The sequence below is a fragment of the Chrysochloris asiatica genome, unplaced genomic scaffold (assembly GCF_000296735.1).
Source record: "Chrysochloris asiatica unplaced genomic scaffold, ChrAsi1.0 scaffold00386, whole genome shotgun sequence".
Lineage (NCBI taxonomy): Eukaryota > Metazoa > Chordata > Mammalia > Afrosoricida > Chrysochloridae > Chrysochloris > Chrysochloris asiatica.
Genome location: NW_006408904.1, coordinates 310,344 through 329,221, shown reverse-complemented (window position 1 = coordinate 329,221; position 18,878 = coordinate 310,344). Strand labels below are relative to the sequence as shown.

The window sequence follows — 18,878 nt, the reverse complement described above, 5'->3', positions numbered from 1 at the left end:
GTTGATTCCAGCTCACAGTGCCCCTATAGACAGGCCATAGTAGAAGTGCCTCATATTGTTTCCTAGGCTGTCATCTTCATGGAAGGAGACTGTCACATCTTTCTTCCACGGGTTTGAACTGACAACCTTTCAGTGAGCAGTTGAGCACTGAACCACTGTGTCATCTGAGCTCCACTAGGCAGACCCCCTTCAAAATTTTGTCCTCTTCCTTGGGAGACCAGTCTCTATTGGGTAGTTTCCAATATCTAGAGGGCTGTGGTTTCTACCTTTTCATTCCCAACAGTAATAGGCAGAATTCAAAATGAGAATGCATGTTTTAAACCCAAGAGTCAAGAAAATGACATTCTTAGCAGATCCCTAACCTGGAGCAGAAGTCCTGGTGTGGCACTGTGGATTAATGCACCGAATTGTAAAGTGGGTTTGAAACACAAGGTGGGTGGTTCAAGCTCACCAGTCACTCCTCGGAAACCCTATACAGGGTCTCTATGAGTCGGAACCAACTCAATGGCAGATCACAACAGCAATAACAACTTGGAGCTTAGTGACAGCTACACCAACAGCAACTTCTCCCTGTCAATTTCTCTCCATTCATCTCCAGAACCCACTTGCAAAAGCACCTCTTTATCTCTGAGGGATAAAGATCAGGTAGGCTACAGAGTAGTATCAACAGGGAGGTCGGACAACTCGCTTGTCGAGTAAGCAATAACCTTAGTCTCTCAAGGTAGAGCAGAGCAGGGGATGACTGCAAGGACACAACTCAGGCGCCAAAGTCGCTAGTAGAGATATGCCCAAATACTCCACAGTGAGCATGTTGAAGGGGAGGAGGCAGAGAAGAAGAAAAGGGGAGAGATGAGAATAAATAAGTCAGGGGAATGAGAAAAAGAACAGAAAACCAGAAGGGAGAAAGAGCAGAAGAGACAAGAAGAAGCACCAAAACCAAGTACTGGGAAATAGAAGAGATATTTTTCAAGATCTTTTTACTGGCTAAATGACACTGAACTTTTCACTTAGCCTAACTAAGCTTCAGCTACCCTATCTGTAAAGTGGAAATTACATCACTCAACCAAGAGCATTTTTAAAGATTTTTTTTTAATTATTATAAAAAGTCCAGTAAAGTAAAAAGCAGTTCCTCTCGCCTCACTTTTGTTTCTTTTTACCTACTTTTGCTTGTTGTTAAGTCCTGTCAAGTTGGTTCCAACTCACAGTGACTTTGTATAGTGTTTTCAAGGAGTGGCTGGTGAGCTCGAACCACTGACCTTGTTATTCAAACCGACTTTGCTGTCCAGCACATTAACCCGTAGTGCCATGCCAGGACTCTTAGTCAGGTACTATGAGCCAAAGGGAAGTTAGATAGTTTGTTTGAGGTCACAGAGCAAGAAACTGGTGGAGCCAGCATCTGGCCCCAGGCTGGCTCCCTCCCAGGCCCACCTGTACTGCTTCTAGGATGTTGTGCTAATTGTACTAATAAAGATCTACAGGGTTCAAGAATGGCCACCGCTACTCACAAATTTCCTTAAAAAAATAATATGTTTTTTAGTCTTGAAGCAAAACATATATGACCAGAAATCATGGGTATAAATTTCCTCAGAATCCCCAGATTGTTTGGTGGCCTGGGAGTCAGAGAGTCCAATCCTAGAAGAAAGTTCTGCCATTAGCTTGTTTTGTGATTGTGAGCAGGTCCCTAGCCTCTCCGAACCTCTCATTTTTCAGGAAGTGACTGTGTTACATTAAACCCACTGCCATTGAGTTGATTCTGACTCACTGTGACCCTGTGCAGGGTTTCCGAGGCTGTAAATCTTTATGGGAGCAGAAAGCCTCATCTTTCTCCCCCGGAGAACCACTGGTAGTATCAAACTACCTACCTTGAGGTTGGCAGCCCAACTCATAACCACTACACTACCAGAGCTCCTTATATACAAACATAATAAATCTAGGGACATAAATTCCACAGCCTCTCTCTGTTCCAGGATTTTACTACTGTTGTCTCCTAGAAAGTCTCCAAACTAAGCCACTAAATCATGACCAGAAATAATAGTGGTAAAAGGAAGGCTGCCCCATTGATGAGGAATTGGCTCACTTTTTTCCTTTTTGTTTGTCAGGTAAATGATTCCAACTTATGGAGAAATGCCTCTAAAAGCCCCTTTGCTCCTCCTCTGTTTATTACTCAGCTTTTTATCACTCTTGTTTCTGCACATTCTTTTTAAAAAACCAGGTGCCAAAACTAGACCCAATTTTCTATTACAGAATCAGAAAAATGTTAGGTTTAAAAGAAAGACTGCCCAGGGTCTACAATTTACCTGTCCCTTTTTATTGTTACTATTTTTTATTTTAATGAAAGAACCACATTTCCAACCATTTGGCTTGTAGACCACTCTAACCCTAACTGAACTGGGGGCTATTCAGGCTGTTTTGGGAAATGAATTTAGAGTAACTGTGAAGAAATAGAAATGATGCTTCTGTGACTGAGGCCATTTACTTTCCTTAATTCAATCTCACCTGCTTAATGGAAATTGTTATTTTTTTCAAGTCAACCCAAAACGTGTCTATCTTAAGGGTAAATAGTAGTCCCTGTTCTTGCTTCTTGCATTCTTGCTGATGGGAGACAGACTTTATGGGCACTATTTTTTCTTTTCTTTCTTTTTTTTACTCTCATGGGTGGTGGTTATGTGCTGTCGAGTCAATTCTGACTCATAGAGACCCTCTATAGGATTTTCGAGACTATAAATCTTTGCAGGAACAGAAAGCCTCATCTTTCTCCTATGGAGCAGCTGTTGGATTCAAACTGCTGACCTTGTGGTTAGCATCATAATGGGTGGGTCTGGGTACCTAGAAAGAGTAACAGTTCTATTCTGACAGAAAGAAAACAATCTCCACCGGTTGAGTTTTCGGATCGTATATTCTAAACAACAAATATGACATATACACAAAATAGTCACTCAACTAACAGCCCATGGATAAATGAATACATGAATGAATGAGTCATTCTAGGAGCACCTGTATTGCTAAAATGTCTGATTCCAGCAGGACTGCATTTAGTTTAAATCATTCATTCGTTTGTTTGATAATTCTTTCTTAAATGCCCACTATGTGCTCGGTATTGGATGCAGCAGTGAAATAAAAAGGCAGATAAAACCCCTGCCCTAATAGAGATGTATGGTAGACAGGATAAATAAATGCAACTAGCCCCTGACTAACCATGAATTTGAGTTACAACGAACTATGCATATGAGCATGCTTGTTTTTTTGTACATTTTATCATTAGTAATATGTGGATCATGACAAACTATGGATAACATTGTGAAAAATGAGTATCCCAAAATACTTCATTGTGCTCCTGAGGAACTTGTACATAGACCAAGGGGCCATTGTTAGAATAGAACAAAGGGATATTGAATCATTTGAAATCAGGAAAGGTGTATGCCAGGATTGCATACTTATTCAATGTGTATGCTGAGCTTATAATCCAAGAAGCTGGACTATGTGAAGAAACACATGGCATCAGGATTGGAGGAAGATGCATTAACAGCCTGTGATATGCAGGTGACACAATCTTAACTTGCTGAAAGCAAAGAGAACTTAAAATATTTACTGATGAAGATCAAATACTATAGCCTTCAGTATGCATTGATCCTCGATGTAAAGACAATTTAGATCTTCACAACTGGATCAATAAATAACATCATGATAAATGGAGAAAAGATTGAAGTTATCAAAGGGTTCATTTGGCTTGCATGTGCAATCAACATTCATGGAAGTAGCAGTCAAGAGATCAAACAACATATTACATCAAGCAAATCTGCTGCACAAGACCTCTTTAAAGTGTTAAAGAGCATAGATGTCAGTCTGAGGACTAAGGTGTGCCTGACTCAAGTCACAGTATTTTCAGTCACCTCATCACGTCTGAAAGTTGGGCAGTTAATAAGAAAGACTATAGAAGGATAGATACATTTGAGTTAGGCCATTGAAGAAGAATATTAAAATTACCATGGACTGCCAGAAGAACAAATAAATCTGTATTGGAAGTAATGAATCCAGAATGCTTCTTAAAAGTCAGGATGACAAGACTTTGTCTCTCATAGTTTGGACATGTTTTCAGAAGGGCCCAATCCCTGGAGAAGGACATCATGCTTAGCAAAGTTGAGATTTGGCCAAAGAGGAAGACCCCCAGAAAGACAGACTAACACAGTGACAGCAGCAATGGGCTCAAATAATTGTGAGGATGGTGCAGGACCCAGAAGTGTTTTGTTCTATTGTGCATCAGGTTGCTATGAGTTGGAACCAACGTGATGGCTGGGATGGTACTGGACCACAAGGTCAGCAATTCATACTCACCAGCCACACCTCAGAAATCCTGTACAGAACCAACTCAATGGCACTTAACAACAACAACATTAGTAATCTGTACTATATTTGCTGATAACACCATATTATGTAATGTTTCCAACCTCCCAAAGACAAATATCATATTTATGTCCTACATCAGAACTGACTTAACTACTAAATCATTGGACTGGAACTCCATCTTAAGTTGGGGACTACCTGCATACTGATTGTGACAAGTGCTGTGGGAAGAAGAGTGGAAAGTATTTGCTGGTTGATGTAATTGGAGACAGTAGAGCTAGACAAGGTTTTCCTGAGAAAGTGACACTTATGTAAAGGTGGGAAGAAAGTAAAGAAATGAACCATGCAGATACCTGAGAAGAGATGATTCCAGGCAGATTGAAGAGGAAATGCCAAGGCCCTGAGGTGGTTGCACATCTGGTATATTTGAGGACTAGCAAATTAGTCAGGGAGGCTAGAGCAGAGAAGCATTGCGCAGCTAGATCATGCACAACCTTGAGTGATGATGTGGATTTTGCCTTTTTCTGAGGGAGAAGGGAAGGCATCGGAGAGTTTTAGAATGACTTGATTTGGCATACTTGCCCAAGGTGAACCAGGGCTGCTCTGTTATGAAGGACTGAAAAAAGACAAAGATGGAGGCAAGGAGACCTATTAGCAAGCTATTTATATTATTACAAAACATAATTATTGCTTGGGGTAGCAAGACATAGAAAGATTCTGGATATATTTTGAGGGAGAAACAAGATTTCCTGAAAGACTGAACTTCTTGATGCCTTTGAATTATAGTGTTGGCGAAGAATATGATGTTGCCCAAAGAATGAACAGATCTGTCCTAGAAGAAGTACAGCCAGAATGCTCTTTAGAATTTAGGATGGTGAGACTTCATGTCACATACTGTGGACATGCTATCAGAAAGGAGAAGAAATCTTTGGTAAAGTAGAGAGACACTGAAAAAAGAGAAAAACCCTCAACAAGATGGATTAATACAGTGGCTGCAACAGCAAGGAGAGACGGTAAGGATGGTTCAGGGCCGGGCAGAGTTTTGTTCTGTTGTACAAAGGGTTACTATAAGCTGATGACACCTAACAACAACAGCAATAAATGTGGTGTGTGAATGATAGAGAAGAGACATAAGTTTTCAGTCTGAGCAATTAAAAAATGGAGTGGACATTTCCTGAGATGGGGAAGACAGCATGATGAGCAGGCTGTGGAGGTAGATTATCAGGAGCTCAGATGTGGATTTTTCACTTGTGAGATTTCCTATTAGATTTCAAAATGAGGACAGCCCTTAGTTAGAAAATGCGTTCACCGGATTGGCAGAGAGGATATGTAAGATGTGCTCTGGCTAAGGAGCTGGGAGACCTAGTCTCTAGGCAGTATCTACCTTGAGAACCTTGGAAAACTCAGTTCACCTTTGTGAGTTTATTTTCTCTTTTGTAGACTGGTTTGTTGTTGTTAGCTGTCTGTGACTCATGCTGGCTCCATGCAGAATGAAACAAAATGCTGCCTGGCTCTATGTCATTGCCATGATGGGTTGTGAGTTGGACTGCTGAGTTTTCAGAAGTAGAACACGAACCTTTTTTTCCTAGTCCATCTTACTGGAAGCATCACAGTAACATGCAAACCTCCACTGATAGATGGCTTAGGGTTATGCTTAAGGTGTGTTGACTGGGAATCAAGCTCATGTCTCCCAGATGGAAGACAAGAATTCTCTCACTGAGCCATCATTCCCCTGTAGAAGAATGGCTAAGACTGATTAAATTTCTCTAAAGGGTCACTTCTAGCTCTGTTTCATCAGGTTTTTCCAGGGTGAAGCTTCTTATAAGACATGAGAAGTCAGCTCCAGACTGAAGGTCAGCCTGAAGTTCCATCGGTAGGACAGGGCACAAGGACCCTGATCCCTCAGCTCTGCAACTTGCTGTCTGGTTACTGAAAGAGCAAGGGACAGGACACAGTTTGGTGATCACCCATTCAGAGACCATCATGTGGGCTCCAAGAAAGGATACCTCTTGCCCTGTGTTGTACCAGACACAATCAAGTCAATTCTGACTCATAGCAACCCTGTGTATTTCTGAGTAGAACTGTGCTCCCTAGAGTTTTCCTGGCTATGACCTTTGGGAAGTACATGGCCAAGTTTTTCTTCTAAAGTACCGCTGGGTAGGTTAAACTGTTAACCTTGGTAAGCTATGTGCTCATCATTTGCACCACCCAGGAACCTCCTCTTTGCTGTAGGAATACACATTTCCTAGGGTGCGGGGGACATTCCGCTGCAATAATTGGGAAATCATGGTACCCAAAGTCATCCCAACATCCACTCCAAACTTCTCTTTCCCACATTGTTCTACTCAGAAGGGTTCTTGCCTACACATCAGTCTTGCCTCCCACAGCTATTTAGATGCATACACTGAGCTCCCTTGAGTGGAGGGATAAGTGTAGGGCTCACCTTCCCTCTTCATGCCCATGACGAGGCACTTCTGATAGCGACAGTACTGGCAGCGGTTGCGTTGACGCTTGTCAATGAGGCAGTCTTTATTATCCCGACACGTGTAGATGAGGTCTTTCCTTATGGTTCTCTTGAAGAACCCTTTGCAGCCTTCACAGCTGTACACCCCATAGTGCTTTCCTGTTTACAAAGAAAGAGCATTTCAAAGGCTGTGCTTAGTTGCATCTTTCATTCAAAGACTATCTTGGCTTTTCCTTAAGGAGACAGGCAACCTTACCTGGACACTGGGATAGAAAACAGAGAACAACTAGCAAAAAATACAAGCTTGCTCACAAGAACAAAAATAAAAAAAGTAAAATGAGGGGTTTTTTTGTGTGTGATTTTTTTTTTTTTTTTTTTTTGCATCTTTCTTCTATATCTCTTACAACCATTATTATAAAATTCCTGACCTAAGATTTTGTTTACCCTTATTTTATCAAGACAACACTTGTGTTTAGGGTGTTTGGTTAAACAAACTGTTCTGCCTCAGTGCAAGCTATCAGTGAACATAAAAAATAAAAATAATTATAATCATCATGTATTTCCAAGCAGGAAAACTACCTCAGCCTAATTAATATTTCCCCATAACTGAGATCCAAGGTCTTAGGAAACTTACTTAAACCAATCACCCTTTACCGTAAACAATGGAGTCCTGGTGTGGCGCTGTGGGCTAATGTGTCAGACTGCAAAGCCGAACTGCAAGGTCAGTGGTTCAAGCTCACCAGCTGCTCCTTGGAAACCCTATACAGAGTCACTATGAGTCGGAATTGACTTGACAGCACTTTACAACAACAACAGTAAATTATGACCAGGCTCTTGAGTTATGTTCTTTCAATGTTATTGCCTATTGGATAAGTTAGTTAGTATATGCACTTTCTGTGTGGGGCTATAGAATCATCATTGAACTGCTACCTCAAGGCCAGCAGTTCAAACTCTCCATCCTCTCCTCAGAAACCCTATATAGGGTCAAGCAGAACTGATTCTATGGCACTTAACAGCAACATAATGTTCTTTATAGCATAACATGGAACTCAATATTTAGATGTGTTTTAACTATCTTATTATAGAAGGCTGCTCTTCTTGATCCAGAATAATCTATTATATGTTCCATTCCTCTCATTTCCTGCTTCTATTTCAGTTTTTGATTATCCCAGCCAGGGATGGCTAATTTGTATCAGGAGAATCCCATGCTGGTCCCCACACAGACTTCAGCAATTCATCACAATGCTCTTTTTAAGTAGAAGTCTTGTCAGGACTACACACCAAGCAGCTATAGTCAATTGATTGGAATTGAGGACCTTGAAAAGTATAAGGAAACAGATCATTCGAAACATATTTATGTCTCATTCTTGCACATAATATGTGATGCCACTTAGCTACAGACCAGACCTGACTTTCTAATCCTGTTGGATTTAGACTGATAATGAAGTAAATTGAAGTTCATGAGGCTACATATACCCACTGTACAGAACTGTGGCTCAAGAATTTTTATTTCCAAGGAACCACCCTAAAATGAGGAGCCCTGGTAGGGCACTAGACTGGACTGCTGGCAACAAGATTGGCAGTTCAGACCCACCAGCTGCTACTTGGAAAACCAAAGGTGGTGGTTATGTGCCACAGAGTCGGTTCTAACTCATAGTGGTCCTGTATAGGGTTTCCAGTCTATAAATCTTTATGGAAACAGAAAGCCTTATCTTTCTCCTGTGGAGTAGCTGACAGATTCAAACTGCTGCCCTTGTGGTCAGCATCCCAACTCATAACCTATGATGCATGCTACCAGAGCTCCTTTGCAAACCCTATGAAGGGTCACTATGAGTCAGAACCACCACCATCATTAAAATGAAGTGTGGTTATTGATATGCCTGATTAAAACACACCCCCTACCCCCTACCTTTGCCATCAAGTCAATTCGGACCCATGGTAATCCCATGTGCTACAAAACAGAACTGTGCTCCATAGGGTCACCAGACATTCCTTCTGTGCTCCTGCTGGGTGGCTTCAAACAATCAATCTTTAAGTGAGTTCTTTAAGGGTCCTACTCATTGTGAGCCTGTATAGGGTTTCCAAGGAGTAGCTGGTGGGTTGAACTGCTGTCCTTGAAGATAGTCTAGTGCTTATCCTGCAGCCCCACACCAGGACTCCTGAAAGCAAAGTGTTAGCACCGGAAGCCTGATGAAAAGACAGTCTGTGCCTAATTAGTTGGCTATACTAATTTAATGAACTCACAGCAATAACAGGAGTCTGGGTGCAATACTGTAGGATAAGCACTGGACTGCTAACTGCAAGGTTAGTAGTTCAAACCAAACAACAATACAGGGTCACTATGAGTCAGCATCAACTCAATGGCACACAACAACAACAACAACAACAGCAACAGGGATAATAGATGTGGGATTTCATCTTGAGGCAAAAGAACTTAATGCTTTAAGCACTGAAACCTTTGTCCTCAAGAAACAAGAACCAATATGTGAATCCTACGACATATTCATTCCCATGCTATTTAATATGTGAATGAAGACCTCAGAGTTTTAACTAAAATAACCATGTTATTGCTGTTATGTGCCGTGGAGTTGGTTACGACTCATAGCGACCCTCTGTAGGGTTTCCAAGGAGTGGCTGGTAGGTTTGAACTGCTGACCTTGTGGTCTGTAGTCCAGTGCTGATCTTACGGTTCCAGGCCAGGACTCCAAAGCAGAGAAAATAACCATCGCAGAAAAAAACTCTGTAAGAATGTGGCTGTGATGATAGCCAACCCAGATAGGCCATGTCTATATGATTTGGAAATAAAGTTTGACAGCAAGCAAACCTTAACCATATGGAGTGAAATTCTGGAGTGGCTTTAGCGACACAAAGAAGATGAGGAAGTCTTCAGTCAGCTATTACAGATCATTAAAGAAAAAGAGCCTTCCCCATTTCCTCACATGTCAAATTAGAGACGTGGATGTCTTCAAAATGGGGAGTGGGGAAACACAGGGAAAGAAGTCTGCAGGGAAAGAATTTGTGTGAAAGTAGAAGAGGGTCCCCCAAGAAGATGGATTGGCACAGTGACAGCAGCAATGGCCTCACAATAATTGTGAGGATGATGCAGGATGGGTCAGTGTCTCGTTCTGTTGCTAGGAGTCGGAACCAACTGGACAGCACATAACAACAACAAAGAAGAGGGTCAGAGAAGATAAAATAGGTAAAAACACATGGTTTTAGCCCACAAAACATGTTTAAAACCTAGTATACAAAAAGAGGGAAAATGAAAAAGTATTGAAGGGTTTATATTTGGTGGGAATATTATGGATAATTTCAATTCTTTTATTTTGCACTTTTCTAGTTTTTCTGAATTTTCTGCCACAGTGCTGCTGGGTAGGTTTGAACTGCCAGCCTGTAGACTAACAGCCCATCACAAACTACTGGTGCCATTCAGGGACCTGGATTACCCTAAGGGGTCTTTTTTGCTTTTATTAGGTACAAATTAGCCAGGTTGGAGCCCCATCTCACAGAGTAGTCTGATCTTGCACATACCTGAGGATCTATCCCCACAGATGGCACAGATGTGTTTAACCAGAGACCCAGGGCTGGTGGATGGGTAGTTCATGTTTCCAATCCCTGGAAGCCCCGGTAAAGGCTTGATGTCCTCTGAACTGCTGACACTGTTCACCACATTTAGCTGCAAGAAAAAAAATATAACAATAAAACAGAGCCAGAGTAAACCCAATCCCTGAGGCTGACAGCAATGAGAGCATTATAGAGGGAAAAAAATAAGTTTCTATTTCAAGAAACAGCTTCTGAATCCAGAGTAACTGAAACTGGCTATCGGGTGTATGAATTTAAGGAAGGGAGAGAGAGAAAAAAACGGCACAAGAGGAACTAAGCAATTTGCAGAAGCCAAACCTAAACCTAAAATAATTCCATTAAACCATCAAGCTTTTATTCACACTACTCGTGTTGTAGTTGCACTAGAAATCCATGCTGAATGGCACATCTAGCACAATGTCAGTTGTGTCTTAAAATTTTTTGTTAACTATTAACTGTCCAGCAATGCACTGAGTGGAACTATGGCCCACAGGCAAAAGACGTAGACTCTAAGACAGTCCATTCACTTAGTCAATGAACAGACCCTCCTTGGTGGTCCTGTGCCCACAAATGTGCCAGGCTCTGGGGTACAAAGGCAAATAATGATGCCCATAGAAAGGTGCTCACATGAAATGAAATAAAAAGTCAACATCAGTCAAAATGGCAATAAGCAATGAAAGATTCTACACCAAATGCCAAATCTTTACAGTAGTACCAAAACTTGGTGACAAGGCCCCTGATTATTTTATTGAACTTGCCCTGGTGTGGTGCTGTGGGATAATGCACTAGACAGCAAGTTTGGTTTGAACCACAAGATCAGCAGTTCAAGTTCACCAGCCGTGTCTCGGAAACCTGACACAGGGTTGCTATGCGTAGGAATTGACTCAATGGCACTTAACAACAAATATAGCCCTGGTGTGGTGCTGTGGGCTAATGCACTGGACTGCAAGGTCGGTTTGAAGCACAAGGTCAGTTTGAAGGGCTTTCAAGCTCACCAGCTGCTCCTTGGAAACCGTATACAGGGTTGCTACGGGTCATAACGGACTTGACAGCACTTAACAACAACAACAAAACTAAGAGATGATCTTCCTGTGAAACTACAAAACCCAAGAAGCTGGAGATTCCATCTGCCTTGTCTTCCTAGAGCCTGTCAAGGGACCCAGCACATGGTAAGATTTGAATTGGTAGATTTGAAAGGCTGAAGAAATGAACCTTTTGTTGATAACTTTCCTCTTCTTTATCTCACGTTAGCTCCTGCATCCCAGTGTACTTGGGGAAGACTGCTGAGAAGATGCTGCTAAGTGTTTTGCATTAATCAAAGAAAACAAGTTAAAGAAATATAAGGTAATCATCCAATCAGCAATATTTCTTGAGTACCCACTGGGTACAGAGCAACAGTGTAGGCATGGTGACGAGAAGAGAGAAAACCAAGATCTGTCTCTTATTCTTCAGATAGGAATAATCTCATTGAGGAGTCAGAGCACGTACAAAAATCAAAGATACTTACAAATGAGTTCAAAGGAAGGTGGTGCTGAGTCTGCATGTGTTTAGGGTGTAGTGGGGGTACCTGGTGAATATCTCGGGACTTAACAACTGAACTTCTATATGGTCAATCTGGATTTTGAATCACATTGCTTAACTGAAGTGTCTGTAATTCTCAAAGCAAACCAAATATATACTTTTCTTCTCTATTCAAAGCCTTTGGGACAGAAGGAATGATGAATAAAACATAAAATACCACATAGCCAGTGGTTGGATCTCTCAAAATTACTAGCTTTTCAATTCATTGAGCAAATATTTATTGGGCACAAGAGGTGGGCAGAGGCTCTGGGTTGGATGTAGTGAGGTATCCAAAGGGAAAAGACATACATGGTCTTAAGTGCCTTGCTTTGAAACTGAAATCACCAGAAATTTAAAAATTAATTTGTGGAAGGAGTGAAAACACATACGTGATGAGAGAATTCTCCATGTCTCTAGCCTACATTTCCATTTCTATCTGTACCACTTTTCTCTCTCTGTCGCTCTCTCTTTCTTTACAAGACTAAGACAAGGTGCCTAGAACTTGTATCCAGAATTTTGTTTTGTCATGGTGTAGTACAGTGGTTCTCAACCCTGGATACAAACCTGGGAGTTTTTAAAACACTGAAGCCTGGGCCTCATCCCCAGAGATTCAGATTCAATGGGTCTGAGGTAGGGTCTGGGCACCAACACTTTTTATGTTCACTAGATGATACAAATGTGCGGCCGAGGCTAAGACCCACTAATGTCATGGCAAAACATCACTGTAGAGTAACAGAGACTCAGGTTTGAGTCCCAGTCTGCCCTCATTGACTGTAGAAGCTCCGAGAAGTGATTTGCTCTTGTGAACCTCTGTTTCCTCATCTATAAAACAGTGTGATAATATCTATCTTAGAAGGTTGCTGGGAGGGCTAGATTGAATAAAGGTGTAAAATGTCCATCAAAGCACCTAGCATATGGCAGGTGTTCCAGCAACTATAGCTACTATCATCCCAACCAAATCTGGTGAACTGAGAGAAGAATGTTGAGTGCTTATTATGGGTCAAGCATTCTACTATGAGCTGGGGATTCCACAGTAAATGAGAATATATATGACAGACTCAGTGAAAACATTCCTTATTTATTGGGGGCAGGGGAACAGGGGCAGAACAGAGAAGTATTTGATGTTGTCAGAATACCTGTTGCTATTGTTAAATGCTATTGACTCAGTTTGGACTCCTAGTGACCCTGTACAGGGTTTCCAAAGAGTGGCTGGTGGGTTTGAACTGCCAACCTTGCAGTTAGCAGTCTAGTGTTTTTTCTACAGAGCCATACCAGGCCTCCAAAACCTCTCTCAACCCAGAATCCTATGTTGATGGTAGTTGTGGTGGTGGTGTGTTTTCGAGTCAGTTCTGACTCATAGCAACCCTGTATAGGGTTTCCAACAGTAAATCTTTATGGAAGCAGAAAGGCTCATCTCTCTCCCACAGAGTGGTTGGTAGATTTGAACTGTTGGCCTTGTGGTTAGCATCCCAACACATAAGCATTATGCGCCAGGACTTTCCATAATGTTAGGTTTTTGTTATTTCAACATATGCAATCTATTTAGATGGATATCCATTTTAGAAATAGGTGATAGGTTTCTGTCAGTGTGAGTTCTAGGTGACATCTTTTCCTGAGTGCCTCTAAGGAAACAGGCTAGCACTTAGGTCTACCCCCAGGAAGTGAGTGTTTTAGGTCAGATGATACAACACAGAGCCCTCAACCCATCCCTAAATCCTCAGGTAGATGCAAAAAGTCAAGGGAATAAGCAGGGGCTCACCATCATCTGGGGCTCCAGCGGATCCTGCCCATCCTTTCCTCTCCATCCCATCTCCAGCAGGACTAACTCCATCGTCTCCAGCCATAGCAATCATTTGTTGTTGTTGTTGTTAAATGCCATAGAGTCAGTTCCAACTCATAGCAACCCTATCTAGAGTTTCCGGGGAGTGGCTGGTAGGTTTGAACCACTGACCTTGTAGCCCAGTGCATTAGGGCAATGCATCATCATACCATGACTCCATAACAATCACAAAACAACGATTATTGTGAGTATTCTTTGTTATTGCTATTAATGCTGTTAAGTGCCATTGAGTCGAATTCTGACCAATAGCGACCCAGTATAGGGTTTCCAAAGAGCAGCTGGTGAGCTTGAACCACTGACCTTGCAGTTCAAAGGACTTTGCAGTCTGGCACATTAACCCACAGCGCCACATCAGGACTCCTTGTTATTGCTACAGCTATTCAAAACTTGATCTGTGCTAATTAATTATTTTAATCCTCACAACAACTTTGTAAGATGTTCCTATTTTTCAGATGAGGTAACTGAGCCTTAACCCGGTTTCTTCATTCATTCATTCATAAAGTCTATGAGTATACAAAAGTAAGACGATGCAGGCACTGATTCAAGGAACTGGCTGTCAATGAAATTAAAGGTCAGTAGGGATGAGGAACATGCCCCTCAGGACAATTAAGGACAGGAGACCAAAAGGGCAGCATTTGCACCAAAGCTCAGAAGGTAGGAAGAGACAGGAAAGATGGATGAGTGGACCTGGAAAACCCAAGGAGGAAGTGGGGGAAATGCTGTTACATTGAGGAGATTGCAACCAATATTATGAAACAAAATTTGTTGAATGGAAAATTAATGTGCTCTAAAAACTTTCACCTAAACCACAATTAAAAAAAAAAAAAAAAAAAAAGTCAGCCCAGATACTTTAGGAAAGATCCCAGGCAGGGGAGATCAGAAAAGACTTTTGGAAGAGAAGAGGTGGCATTTGAACTAGGACTGGATAGCTTTCAAAAATGGTTAGGATTTCGATAGGCCTGTAATGACCAAACAGCTTTGAGAGCCTAAACCTGGCAGGAAGCTCAAGTGTCTGTGGAGTAACCATGTCCAACGGATCCATAGGAAGGAAGTCTGGGAGGTGGGTTGTAGTAGAGCCTGGAGGCTTGAGACAGTGACCTTAATTTGACCAGCAACAAGGAGTCACTAGAGATTTCACGGAGGAGACTTCTGCTCTGGAAACTTGGCCTCAGAAAGGGAAGTGGAGTTGCAGCACAGGAGTGAAGGAGAGAGACATCAAGGCCACTGCACCTGCAATATGTTCTTTCCACGACACCAGTGGTTCCTAGCCCTAGCTGCATGTTAGTATCATCAGGTACACTGAAGGCAATTCAAGCACCCAGGTACCTTGCCTGAGTCTCACAGGTAGTTAGGGGCCAACCTGAAGCTAGAACCCTGGGTTTCTGGCTCCAAGGCTATTATACCTTCCTCACCATATCACCTGTCTTATGTGGCAAGAGAGCCTCAGTCATTTATGTGCCCTAGAAGCTTCCTTCCTGGAGACCTGGTGACGTAGTAGGTTACACACTGGGCTGCTAACTGCAAGGTCAGCAATTTAAATCCACCAGCCACTCCTTGGGAGAAAAATGCAGCTTTCTACTTTCATAAGGAATGCCTATGGTGGCAACTGTACAACTGGTTGTTATTGTTGTTGTTGTTGTTGTTGTTAAGTGTCAGTCAAGTTGGTTCCAACTCGTAGTGACACTGTACAGGAGCAGAAAGCCTCATCTTTATCCCGCAGAACCGCTGGTAGTTTCAAACTGCTGACCTTGAGATTAGCAGCCCAATTTGTAACCACTACGCTACCAGAGCTCTTTGTAGATTTAGTACTGGACTACTGTACTACAAACCACAAGGTCAATGGTTTAAACCCACCAGCTGCTCCTGGAAAACCCAATACAGAGTCACTATAAGTTGGAACTGACTCTGCGGCATTTAACAACAAAAACAACTTCTGTAAAGATGTACAACCTCAGAAACAGGGTGGTTATGAATCGAAACCGACTCAACAGCACACAACAACAACAGAAACTTCTTGCCCTACCTCAGTGGACTGGAGCCTCTAGAAAAGCCCACTTGGTCTTAGGCCCCTCTCCAACACACCTCGTCTTCAGAAGTCAGGATGGCGGTGAGAGGGAGCGGGTTGGCACAGGTGCCCTAAGATTCTCTTCTCACCTGCATTTTCTGGCTGGCTTGGGGGCTGTGTGAGCTCAGAGTGATGTTGGATCAGATCGAAGGAAACCACCCAAATGCAAGCCCATTAACTGCCTGGCTCCCAAGGCCTCCAGCCGGAGCTGTCTTGTTCCATTAGAAGCAGCTCTGCTCAAGCAGCACTTTGGAGCTGGGATTCACCCGGCAGTCCTAACCTGCTGCTGCTTGCAGGCTGGCTACTCCCTGAGAACAGTAGGGAAATGCAATTGACTGCCCTGTCTTATGTTTGCAGACTCAGCCAGAGGCCAAATACTTCCTGTGTGCATCTGGAGCATCATAGAGAACATTGGGTCCAACATTTCTGAGCAATCTTCAACCCAAATTATTCCAAAGAGAGCAGACACGGGCTACAGGCAGGGTGTTCCTGTTCCAGGATGTTATTGATGTTGTGAACTGTCACTGAGTCAGTTCCAACTGTAGAGGGTATCTGAGGCTGGAAATCTTTGAGGGAGCAGTAAACCTCATCTTTCTCCCAGGGAGAAAGATGACCTTGTGATTCGCAGTCCAAATACTTATCCTACAGAGCCACTGTACTCCCGCACCTTAGAGTGGTACTCCTTTATCTAGTGAGGGTCTTTGTCATGGGGAGAAGTGATCCTGGACTCTGATGGAAGAGAGAGGAGATCTAGGTTCTGATCTAGACCTGCCCCTTCCTCACTGTGTGACCTTGACCATGATACTGATAAGGGACACTCAGTTTTCTTATCCACAGGTAAAACCAGTGGTTTTCAAACTAAGAACATGTGTGAGGAGGTCATGGGGGACCAGGGAGGTTGAAGCAGTCTTTGTGTTTTTTTCCATGTCTGGTTTAATCAGATAGGATATTTTCATTTAATATGTATTTTAAACTTCCAAATATACTTTCATTTGAAGAAAAGATTTTGTGGCTCAATTTTTTATTAACCATTAGACTAGGTGACCTTTAAGGTCTATTACGGCACTAACATTTTCCATTTTGACCACTGAAGTATTCTCTATAACAATGCAAACAATCATTAAATTATCAATAGTCATTATTGGAAATTAGCAGGGACAGAACCCAGAACAGAAAGCAGAGTTCAGGAAGGGATTAAAAAAAAAAAAAAAAGGTAGAAGAATTGAAGACTCGTAAGGTCTACTTCAGAGTTCGACCAACAGCTATCACACTAACAAATACATCACATCACATAACACACACCTACACATACATGAAAAATTGTGGCCTAGATTACTCTATCTGAAAGTTACATAATTTCCCCCCAATTATATAGTTGATGTTTTCAGAAATTTGTCATTCACTTCAGTGCTTCCCAGGGCAAAGACTAAATCATAAACAGTTTTTGTCTCCCCAGTACCAAGTACTGTTCCTGGTTCTTTGAATGCATGTTGAAATGAACTTTCTTAGAAACTTTCAGCAACTGAACCATGATCAGGCATACAATGTATCACGGATGAATAACAATATTACCATCTTACTGCCATAGGACATTGTACAGCTTACGGAGTGATTCTTCAGATTCATGATTCTCATACTCAGAAAAATCCCTGTAGAATAACCAGGGCTTGGATTGTTACTCCACAGTACAAAAGAAAGAAAGAAAGAAACAGAGACAGAAATAGGTTAAAGTGGTTCACAAAAGGTTCCACAGTCTCTGGTTCCATCGTAACAGCTCAGAACTCTTTACTCTTCCAGACTGAAAATCCAACAAGAGCAGTATCAGGGGAGCTCAACCAACAGAGTGGCTGAGCATGGAGCAGGAGCCCCTGCCCTCCTCCCGCTTCCTAACAGTACTCACCCTGGACCCAGGTCACGGGAGGAGCACACTTCCTGTCACAAGTCCCACTCAGACCCCGTCCTGGGCAGGGAAAGCAGGATGCACACGGATATTCTTCCCAGATCATTCAGAATCCAACTCACCGTGGCTAGCAGTGAGGGCTTTTTCTCCTGTGTCATCTGGCTAATGGGGTGAAATTTTTCTGCCGGGAGGCTCTGGAGCCCAAGCCCAGAATACTGTTGAGTGTCTGAGGCTGCTGAGCTTCACCAGCACTCAGCCAGCTTAATATAGCTCCCAAATGCCAAACTTGGCCTCGGCCTCTGCACACAGCCCAGTTGGCCAGGACCAAACTCTCAGGCTGACCTTTCAACGCCAATCCCTCTGTACAGACTTATGGTTCAGGAGCAGGGGCCATGCCACTCACATACAGCCATGAAGATTTATTTACCAGATTTGGCTCAATCTGACCAGAGTGCAGTTGCTAAAAGCAGCCTTGCAGGATGGTACTTTGCCCACTGCCTACACCCTGCTTTACTTCTTCATAGATTCTATGATCACTGTTTGAAACGAATCTGTTTATTGTATTTTATCTGCCTTGCCTATTTCATGTACTTGCCATGAGAATAAAAACTTCAACCACCTATTCAGTGTTTATCCCTAGCACTTAGGGCAGTACCAAACAGTGCTTGATACACAGCTGTTGGTTGTGTGAGTCACTCGAGTGGACTCTGATTCACGGAGACCTAGTGCATGACAGAACAAAGCATTACCTGGCCCTTCACCATCTTCACAATAGGCTCTCCTCTCTTTTGTTGACCCTCTACTTTACCGACTCTGTAAAGTTCTTGTTAATTGTCATCAATAAAGTCGACTCTCTCTCATGACAACCGATGTGTGCAGAGTAGAACTGCTCCATAGGGTTTTCAAGACTGTGACCTTCAGACGCAGATCACCAAGCCTGTGTTCTGCCAACTTCCTGGCTAGTAGTCAAACATTTAACAGTTCGTGGCACTATGGGAATTCTACTGTTATCAACTTGTTTTTTAAAAGAACTGTGATTGAAAAATGAACATGATTCAGATGATACCCACGTGACCTGGACCGGATGACTGGATGATCGGAGCTCAACCAGGAGAGGAAAGAAGAG

General features: G+C 42.5%; 1 protein-coding gene across 1 annotated transcript in view; it reads right to left on the bottom strand.

Annotated features, from left to right (window-relative positions):
• The window catches only part of RXRG (retinoid X receptor, gamma), an 82,519-nt gene that overhangs the window by 28,583 nt on the left and 35,058 nt on the right, over positions 1–18,878 (bottom strand). Inside the window, exons 3-4 of the mRNA XM_006876511.1 lie at positions 10,337–10,481; positions 6,785–6,964 (exon numbers count right to left, since the gene is read on the bottom strand). Coding sequence (XP_006876573.1) covers positions 6,785–6,964; positions 10,337–10,481 — 325 coding nt within the window. The remainder of the gene's footprint in view (positions 1–6,784; positions 6,965–10,336; positions 10,482–18,878) is intronic.